This window comes from Ovis canadensis, chromosome 15 (genome assembly GCF_042477335.2).
Source record: "Ovis canadensis isolate MfBH-ARS-UI-01 breed Bighorn chromosome 15, ARS-UI_OviCan_v2, whole genome shotgun sequence".
In the NCBI taxonomy this organism is placed as follows: Eukaryota; Metazoa; Chordata; class Mammalia; order Artiodactyla; family Bovidae; genus Ovis; species Ovis canadensis.
The window spans coordinates 27,114,727-27,125,489 of NC_091259.1; the positions used below are offsets into that span (position 1 = coordinate 27,114,727).

The 10,763-nt window shown below is 43.4% G+C and overlaps 1 protein-coding gene across 1 annotated transcript; it reads left to right on the top strand.

Moving 5' to 3' along the window:
- Positions 1-3,752: 3,752 nt before the first annotated feature.
- Positions 3,753-7,257, top strand: C15H11orf87 (chromosome 15 C11orf87 homolog). The gene is made up of 2 exons (XM_069553580.1): positions 3,753-3,829; positions 4,923-7,257. The coding sequence occupies exon 2, from the start codon at positions 5,182-5,184 to the stop codon at positions 5,776-5,778; it is 597 nt and encodes a 198-aa protein (XP_069409681.1). The 5' UTR covers positions 3,753-3,829; positions 4,923-5,181; the 3' UTR covers positions 5,779-7,257.
- The last annotated feature ends 3,506 nt before the right edge of the window (positions 7,258-10,763 follow it).

Sequence of the window (10,763 nt, forward strand, 5' to 3'; positions counted from 1 at the left end):
ATTAATCTTTGTGATAAATTTACAATGTGAAGAGCTACCATTTATTGAATGCTTAGTATATGCTTAGTGCTCAAAATAAACACTGCAATGAAGATGCTATTCTCATTTTACAGATGAGAAGAATGAATCAGGGGGAAAAAAACCTAGATAACCTGAATAAAGTCAAAAGGTTCATTCAGAACCTTGTTTATTAATCAGTTGCTGACTGGGCCAGTAGTTGATTTAACAGCAATATGGCAACACGTGGAACATATTTCTGTAGGTATGCAGGGACCCCAAGTAGTTGAGATACGTGATTAAGCAAAATGTTAGGATTACCTAGACAAACTCTGAAAAAGTCCTTGTAAATCTAAGATGATCTGGAAAGTACTGTGGATAACCTGCTTAGGTGACCTAGTGAAGTACCAGGGTTTCCAAACGACTCTGTTCAGTACAAGGGATTGCTTGGAGCATCTCGTGGACTGGTGCTGGGGAAAGGGGGAGGCCCCAGTGAAGGGACTTCCCATCTCCTGTCCACTGCTTCAACCAAACAGCTCTACTCTTCTCCAGTTTTACTTGCTTACCCTCCTCCAATAAGAAGTAGATAGAGATAAAACTGTGATAGGGTTAGAAATAGAGATATGTGTATGTGAGTGTGAGTGTAAGAGGGAAAGAGAGAGAAACCACTAGTCACGAAAAGAATGCTAATTTTGCAGCCAGCTTGTTTGGGTTTGATCCTAGTATTATATGTACTACTAGGCAACTTGGATATGGTTTTTAGCTACTTTGAGCTTTAATTCCCTCACCTGACATATGGCAGGTACTCAAAGATCTTTGTTGAGCAAATAAGTGAATGAATAAATAAATTTATATTTTGGCAAAAATAAACTTGCAGGATTATGTTGAGGCTTTATTATAGAGTCTTTAGCATGCTTGGTATATAGCAGGCATTTTGCAAATAATAATAATAGCCACTTATTATTGTTAGTGGTAGTGTAATTATTATTGATTCATTGCTTTTGGGGGGTTGATGTGCCAGGTGTTCATGTAGCACTGTTCTCTAAGCTAGAGATTCCTTTTAAAACTGGAGAACAATGCACCTGAGTCCAAAGTGGCTTTCCAATCATAACAGGAGATCATGGGAGTCTCAGAGGCTTCTTGGTTCTCCACTCTTGCAAGTGTTATCTGAAAAGTTTGGTCATAAAAACACTGGCAGCATATTATCTGGAAGAAGTCTTGCCATTGTGCCAGGTGTGCCAAAATCATACAGCGACTCAACGGGATCAGTGCTTGCAGCCCAAGAGGTATGCATGTTTTCTGTCAGTGGTATTCTTGGGGCTTGAATCATACTCCCCAGTGATACCCACTTCTATCTATTGAGCACTTTCATTTTCTAGGTTAGAACAAATTATAAACCTGCAGACTCTTCTTGAGGGAGGAAGGAGAAAAAAAGTGACCGGAAAATTGATGTCTTTAATCTACCTAAATCATTTCCAGTTAAATACCATTGTCTTGTGGATCACATTCATCTGCTGCAGATTGTAAATTCTCCAAGGCAAGACCTTGTCTTTTCATAGATCGTGGAAAATGGTGCAGACACTTTTAGCATTTGTGTTATAACAGATGGTTATCATTTATAACAAAAGAATAAGAACAATGGCAGCCTAATCACATATCCTAGAAGTTTGGTATGGAAAAGAAATCCATATATATATATATATATATGTATGTTTTGCACTAGGAAAATCTGACAACTTATTTTTTTTTTCAATTTTAGAAAACAGACCAGTGAGAGTTAATTCTAACTATGTAAAAATTCTTTGCTTTACAAGACACTTTTTATAAAGAGTCTCTTAAAATAGCCAGATCTCTTTTTGGAGTATTCAAAATTGAATTTGCTTTACAAAATGCTGATTAGATTCAACTTTTCAGGAAAAAGGAAAGTGTACACAAATGGGAGATTGCATGTTAAGAGTTAATGGTGAAGTCTCACTTAATAATCATAGTGAAAACAAGGCCCATCCTTCTAGAACTTGAGGCCATCAGAGTCCCTATAGCTAAATGTGGCAGGTGGCTTTTACAAGGCATTAGGTGTCTTCACTCCAGGAAAGAAACCTAAACCAGCACTGGGGTCATTGACCATCATTAACTCTGTGACTCTTGAGGCCAAAGGCATCAATCCATGCTCTCAAGAAGCCATGCATTATTCAACATGTAATGCCTTATTAGCTTCAGTAGAGATATGTTTTTTTTTTTAATGGAAACAATTATGGAAAAATGCTGATGACTTTTATTCAAATGAATGGAAGAATTTGGGGGAGAAAATATGTATTTTTCTCGTATATGTGTCATGGGCAAGGAGAGAGAAAGGAAAAGTTAGAGTAGGACTAGATAGGAACACAGGTTCAGAAGAAGGGACCCCCAGATTACAGAAAACTGTTTACCACACACATGAAACTATCTTTCTTACAAAGCCCTCTGCTTGCAAATACAAGGTGCTTACCAGTTATTGCTTTTCTTCCTCAATTCTGAGGCACAGCAGGAAAAAGCAGCAGTGAATACTGCAGCACTCAATTTAGCAACAGAGAATTGTACAGGCACTGTATTGGACTCAAATATGGGAAAACAACAAAACTGTAAGGGAAGAAGGAAATGCACACTTAAATAAGACACCTGAATGCCTTCAAAGACCAACATATTATCTTTGAAACTGCTGTTTTCTATAGTAAAAAATACGAGAATTCTTTGTTATGAAGTTGGCTACTGTAGTCAAATGAGCTATTTATATTTTCCCAAAGGTTCCAAACCAATAGTTCATTAGTCTCTGCCCAGATTTAGGCAGAATCTTTCAGGCAGTCCTACCCATTGTGCTGAAAGACTACTGTTAATACTACAGAAAGGCAAGGGGGCACCTTTGCAAGTATTAGGGCCAATAAATGGGGTACTCTGTAAGAAGCACAATGCTTGGAATTTTCATAGGGTTTCATTTCTGCACTTTCTGAATGATTTTCATCTCCCTGCCTTATAAGCTTTTTGCGTGCTGTGTGTGCTCATGAGCGTCTAGATTGTCAGGAAACAAGGAGTATTTAATACACTGAGTGTTATTTTGGGCCTGGAGTTGAGTGTGTGAGGGAAGAGAGGAGGATCCTGAGTTGGGTAGAGGGAAAGATAAGTGGGAGATTCTGACCTTAGAGGAGAGGAAAATGGCTCATTTGGATTGTTTGATGTTAAATAAATGTTCACGTTTGTATTTCAGGTTCTGCCACATCGTGTTCAAAAATGCCCCTCTCACCGACGCAGTTTCTGTTCAGAGCCAGGCCAGCACAGACAGGATTGGAGAAAGGGACGATCCTCGTCAGCAGAGAGAGGAAATCTATTGTGTGCCCTGAGGGGAGAGGGATCTCTAGAGTGTAAAAATGTGTGCTTGGGACCACGTGGGCAAGAGGTGAGGGTGAAGAATCGGGCAGCCAGAGAACGAAGCTTCAACCCTTCCCAAGCAGAGCGCTGCAGAAGGTGGGTTGCTCACAGGGTGGAGCTGGGGGTTACTCCCCAGCGCCTGGGCAGGGAAACAGCAGGGAACTGGGAACCTGAGTGGCAGAGCCTGGCTCTGCCAGGACGAGGTGTTGGGGTATGAGGGTGGGGTGGGGGCCTGAGGGGTGGCTTGGAGCCCTGGCGGTGGCTGCCTGACGTCACCGGCCTCTCTGGCAATAGGCTGCGAGCTGAGCTCCCCAAAGCGGCAGCGGCGGCGGCAGCGCGGCTCGGTTTCTGGCCTCTTCACTCCGCGCCTTCTGCAGCCGCTACTGCAGCCGCGCGGCGGGGCTCCCTCCTTGCAGCCAGCTGGCGGCCCCAGGTAAGGGACGCGGGGCGACTGAACCTCGGGGCGGCCGGGTGGCCAGGCGCGAGTGGGTAGGACAGCCCTGGCGGCCTGCGCAGGCACCTCTGGCCGCGGCTTCGGCCCCCGCCCCTGCCCCGGCCCGGGCTTGCGCGCCGCCTCTCTGCTCCGCAGTGCAACAGTTTGCAGCGGCCTCTTGAGAACGGCAAGGGGGCTCTGCTGAGCGCTAAGGGTCTTCCTGGCTCTGGTCCCGGGGAAGAGCTTCAGGGCCCTCAGGCTGAGTCTGGAAAGGCCCGAGAGAAGGTCCGTTCCCCAAACTTTGCAGGCGGGAACCCTCCCCCTTTCATTTCCAGCACCATTAGAAGCAGGATACTGTCAAGTGGGGGTGGAGACACAGAGAGATGGGGAAAAGGGAGCGTTTGCAGGGATGTGCTTTAGCTAAGAAAGGTGCTTCAGCCTGTTTTTTTTTTTTTTTTTTGGATTGGGGGGGTGGGGAGGTACCAAGGAGGAAAGCTGGAGCAAGGGTGGAGCGCAGCCCTGCGTGTCAGCCGTGGCCGCGGACAGCGGTGGAGTGGGATGTGGCTCCAGGGTTACCCCCATGGGAATGGTACCTAAGGCATCTGACATCGTTCAGGGAGGGTCTGGAGGGCGGGGGACAGAAGGGAGGATTGCGTTCCCGGAGACGGCTCGGCGACCCAGGGTGGGTGCTGGGAAGGGTAAGATCCAGGAGAAGACATCCATTGAGAGGGCGCAGAAAAGAGGCGAGCCGGCGCTCTGAGAAGCGAGGACCGCGTTTCGAAGTGGCTGTGTCTGTTGCAATTAGAAAGTTGTGGAGGGCGCAGGGAGTCTGCTTTATCTGCTGAGTAATCGGCATCTCCGTGGTGTCGGCGCAGACCCTCTTCTCCGCAAAGTGGCGAGAGCGCGGAACTGGAGGCTTTGGTGCGCGGCCAGGGGCGGGCGGGCGGACTGGGGTCTGTGGGCTGTGAAGACCGGCAGCGCCCAGCTGAGGCAGTGCTCTCAGAGGGCCGCTTTGCAGTGGCGCTGATCATTCGGGTTCTCCGTGCTCCCCGGGCAGCGGCCGGGATCCTAACCAAGCCTGTTCTCTTTGCAGCCTGGTGCCTTGGCAAAGGAAAAGGGCGCGCGGACACGCGTTCGAGGCGGGGCCGGAGAGGATCTCCTGGGCACCGCTCGCTCCCTGGCCGGTTTGCTTGCCCACAGTTGCTCCCTTAGTCCTTCGCTCGCGTGCGCATCCCCTCCCACAGCAGGGAGTAGTTTTGGGTGCTGCGGGCTCCGTCCTTTTCTTGGCTGGTGGGAACCGTGTGCTCAAAAGAGGAAGTCTTGTGGGCCCAGCCCCTCCCAGCCCAGCGCCGATGAGTGCCAGGGCGCCCAAGGAGCTGAGGCTGGCGCTGCCGCCGTGTCTCCTCAACCGGACCTTCGCTTCCCCTAACGCCAGCGGCAGCGGCAACGCGAGCGCCCGTGGCCCAGGCGCAGGCGGCGGTAGCGGCGGCACCTGCATCACGCAGGTGGGACAGCAGCTTTTCCAGTCCTTCTCCTCCACGCTGGTGCTGATTGTCCTGGTCACCCTCATCTTCTGCCTCATCGTGCTGTCCCTCTCCACTTTCCATATCCACAAGCGTAGGATGAAGAAGAGGAAGATGCAGAGGGCTCAGGAGGAATATGAGCGGGATCACTGCGGTGGCAACCGCGGCGGGAGGGGGCTGCCCCAACCCGAGGGAGGCCAGGCTTCGACCCAAGGAAAAGAAGCCCGGCTGGAGAGGCAGGCCCGGGACTCTGTCTTCTGCGCCCCATCCAGCGCTTCTTCTTCGTCTTCTCCCCCTGGCCTCCCATGCCAGGCTCCCTGTGCTCCGCCTCCACCGCCGGCCCCCAGTCCGCAAGGAGCACACACAGCCTCCTCCTGTTTGGACCCAGTTGGCGAGGGCCTTTTGCAAGCGGTGGTACTATCCTGATTGTCTAGCCCCTCTCCTCTTACCTTCCTCCTTTCCAGCATTTTTGCCGTCCTTGCTTTTTTTTTTCTTTTTCTCCCTTCCGGTCTTTCTCTTCCACTTTCCTGTGGCCTCCCTTTCCTTTTCCCTTTTTCCTTATCTGTCCTCTCCCTCCTCTGTTTCTCCTCCGCCGAGGCACTGTGCGGTATTTGTAAATATTGGGCGAGGGAAGTCTCGGAAGAAGAAATAACGCTGATAATACTTTATTATTAATATTTATAGTAATTATTATAATATTAATTACACGATCCAAGCGCATGACAAGTCACATAATTTCTCATTGTCAATGAAAGACGCGTCTTCCCTTTCCACCCTGCGCCCCCCACAATACGGAGGAGAAACCGCACAAGCTACCAAATATGTAAAAGGCATTGACCCCTGGAACAAAGGGAGTGGAGGGGCCTGGTGTGTTGTACATAGCTGTCAAGTTAAGGTTCATTACCTTTCTTCTCCTTAACCCCCAAAGCTTTCACTTTTCCTTCAGCTTCCCTCCCTTCCCAATTCCTACTTTCAGCTGGGCTCAGGCAATAGTACACTATAAAGAAAACGTAAACTTAAGCACCAGGACTACAAGAGGCCACAGAGACTTGTCCCAGAAAAACGTTTATGACAGGGACCGCTCTCCAGCCAGCCCTCTTCTTACCTTCAGTTTCTCTTTTCTAGGACCAGGCATTTTAAATTACTTTTAGAAATGCCCCTTGCTGGTCGAGCATAAGTTCATTGAAAATCTTTTAAATGAGTTTAAAAGACAGAATCTAGTCCTTTATCCTTGCCCCACCCCCACCTGTGCACCTTTGACTTGTGGCATTTCAGGATTCACGGAGGATCCGGGAGCTGTCCAGCTAGGTCTGGTGCTGAAATTGTCTCAGAACTGATTACATTCTTTGATTGTGCAGGTGCAAAAGGGGCTATTTTGGAAAGTGAATATGCTAGCTTTTTGTTGGTTTCTTTTCTCTTTTTCTACAGTCGGGTTTATATGTACTATTGGTTTTCTTCTTATTAAACATTGCATACATTACCCTTTTTTTCTTGTAAAAAATAAATTAGGCAATGTGCAGTACTGAAAGTGCAGTGTTTAACCAACCAGAATGTTTCTCTTTAATTTTTAGAACACGTGATCCTTTGTTATATATTTATTATATTGGTACCAAATACAAAAGCAAACTATAATTCTGTACTATGTTCTCCAAACTGTATATTCTTGTTCTTAATTAGCTGTTGATATAATGGTTACCACTGGATGAGGATTTCAGTGGTGCAGGCCTGGCTTCTGCTGTTTCCAGAAGTGTTCTTTTGTACCTTACTCTGTAGTAGACTGTTATAAAAAGATGATACTTATGTTTTCTTATTTCTTTTGCAAATGACAGAGACAACCACAACAGAAAACAAACAAATAATGGATGTGCAGGAATGCCATCTATTAAAACATGGTTAATATTTAAACAGTGCCTGTAGTCCTCCCTGCATGCAGTTACCACCTGGAGGCAGTGGTGTGTGTGTGTGCTTGCTTGTACTGTATGTGTTGGGGATGAGACTGGGTGGGGGGGGGGATGTTGGGCAATTTGGATGACAGGACATGCAAATTTTAAGAGAAGTTAATCCAGTAACTGCTTGTAGAATAAAAATGTCTGCAACTTGTTTAGTTAGAAATCTGTTCCTATATCTAGGGTGCAGTTAAAGAGTGTCTCTCTTTTTCTTTCTCAGTCTGGCTTACCTAACTTCATTGAATGTATGAAAAAAGACTAAGGAAAAGGAAAGTGAGAGACAAAATTCAATATTTTTCTTTCTCTCCTAATGCCAGACAAGGCCATCTGTGTTACAAATGGAATCCACCTATGGTTATTTACCACTTTGTCTCCCTTGGGCTGATGATTGAAGGGTCCAGAAGCATATTACAGCTTAACTGTATGCAGAGGCATCCTTTCTTGGGAACAAATTTGGAAAATGTATGAATGAGAATGTTCTACAAAAAGCTCAACTAAAAGGGACCTTACTAACCTGCAGGATGTAAGGCAACAGTGCCCTTAAGTGCATCCCTCTCCCAAGTAACTAGTAGTTCTATTATCTCTGTCTTGGTTCCAGGTGTATGTGCTCTTAGAGGAGACATTACCTCTGAGATTTTAGGCTGTCTATTAAATTTCCCAAACTCAATTTACATCTTTTCTAAATTGATTTAATAAACTAAATTTTAATCACCGATTAGATACCCACTCAAGACCTTTCCTGAAGCACAGAGGATCATCATTTAAGCATGTCGTGTTGTAATACTAGGAAGACTAGGTGTAATCTTTGGATACAATATATTAAACAATGTACCAGATTCTCTCCAGTGCCTTAGTCACTTCCTAGTAATAGATAAAAGAGAGCATTAACTCCCTCAGTCCACTTGGGAATCCTTTAGTATATCAGAGCTCTACATTGTACATTAGAATGACTAAGGCACTATGAAGAAGAAAGTCCATTAATTTTTGTAGCTCACCCTCATCTAGCTATAGCTATTTAATACCCTATTACAGAATGACTTTTGGGCTTGAAATTTGAATAGAATTAGGGATTCAGAAGGGAGCTTCCTCATTTCCAGTGAGCTCCACTAAATGCATGGATATTACTTTCTCCCCCTCATTTGGTGCACTTTTTACAGTGAATAATTTCCCATTTGATTAAAGCAATAAGATGTTCTGTTGTGAGCAGTGCTGGATGATGATTCCATTTCCTTGGTGCTGAAGCTACTCATACATTTTTGCCTTATGAATCATAGTGCATTCAAGGCATGCAATAATAATCCCGTTTCAAGGAGAAACCTGTACACTCTAGGGGGTAATTATGAAATTGTCTTGTATAATATTTCCCCAAGGAACAGAGGGAACAGGAGAAATAAAAACATTATATATATTGTCTTAAAAAGATCTTGATACCTCTAAACATAGCCACACATCCATAATATGCTCTAATTGTGCACCTTTTAATATGTACACCTTTCTCCATTAATTGACTATGGTTTAATATTTTTAATAGTGCTCTATGTATAGATGATGTGGTTTGTGAGTCAAATTTCATGCTGAGTTAATATTCGCAGAACTCCATAAGCTTCTGGTAGTGTCACTTGAGGTTTTTTATGAGATAGAGAATTACATGAAATTTTAGTAATGCCAGTTCCCACACCAAATTATTGCAATAAGCACATATCCAAGCAATTTGCACAGACCCTGTTTAAAGGATTGCTTCTTATAGAGCTCAGTTGACAGTCTCAGGAGTTCGGAATGCTACCAACAGGGCATTTTGGATTTAATTTTATATGAAACAAAAGGAAATCTGGAAATAGACAAATTTATTTTAAGGATTTTATTCACTGATGTCCCGTCAAACTAATTGCTTCAAATCCTTATAGCTACAGCTCAACTTATGCACTTGCTATTCAGTATTCATAAGGTGGCATGCTTGATTCTTATTGTTTTTAAAGATAAGAAATTTGGAGAGAGAATACCATTATGTCAACTGTATAGGACTCTGAATCTTAAAGATGTAGATGGATATAATCTTCTTTAGAATTTATATACACCCATAGATATGTATTTATATATGCATACATTTTGTACAAATTTACAATGGACTTTTTGTATTCTCTTTTCTGTCATTACAAGAATGAGATGGAAACCAAATAGTTGTTCCATCCTCTTATCCAGAGAGGATACTGAGAAGTTGGGTATATGCATGCACTTATTTCTCTGGAGTGAAATCTGAATGACTTTCTCTTTATTTAATGAAAGGGGAGAGTCCTGTTTGACTTGGGGGAATTGGTAATTAGATAAGCTTCCTTTCCTTGTTAGTGACTCAAATGTAGCAATGATACTGAATTTATGACCCTATCTATGTGGTCTGAATATCTAGATGGAAAACAAAAGTATCTAGAAGAGATTTAGGGCCATCTAGACCACAAACCTTGATTGTGGCTCAATTTTTAATTTTCAGCCTATATGTGGTGTGGAGATACAATTTATATCTGCATAGCTAAAGGTAAAATGAAAATATGACCATTATCTGTTTAGTTTGATAAGTAGTATTTGGAAAATATGGATAAAGTAGCTTTAAAATACTTTGGCATCTGACTTTTTCCACTGTTTCTATCTATATCGATTTAATTAATTAGATAATGGTTAAAATTCCATTTTCCATTGTGCAGGCATGCTTTAAATGCTTTTCTGTGGGTGACAGTTGAGCAATTGCTAGCTGATATTATGTGGGAGTTGTAGGTTAAATTAGAACCAGAAGCTTAATCTGGTCAGGCTCCTCAGGTCCATTCCCATGTGAATCTGGACTTTGAGTCTAGATCTGAAAAGCCGCTCATCTGGGCTATTCTATTTTGGAAATAGTGTTTGTGGCTCAGAGATGTTTTAGTTTACATTAGAATAAATTGACCTATCTACTGAAGGATACTTAATCATTGAATTGAATGTAAATCTTATTCTGATTTGTTTTTTATTTATTTGATAACCTTTGAGAAACAGTTTCAATGGCTTGAAATCAATACTTATTAATGTCACCAACCTAATAATACAATTGGTGCCGTGTAGGAATGCTTAGCTTAGGATAAGAATTTAATTAGCTTTAATTAGGGACGTGTCTTATTAAGATGGTCCTATCTGTGTGAGGGAGGGGCATGTGATTTCATTGGATTTTTTTTTTCTATTGAGAGGTTAACAACAACAATAATGATGACAACAAGACCAGCAACAGAAAAAAAAGCAAAACAGAAACGAACTGATTTTGGAACTTGAGTATATCCGACAGACAGAATAAAACAGATACCAGAATTCATGGAAATTTTGTTCTGTTTTTCTATCAATAAAAAAGTTTTCTTGTTAATTGGCTTTTTGGACACTATTTCCTTATTATCTTAATTTGTGAAATTAAGGATTTCACAGGATTACAAAATTATTCATTCTATTACC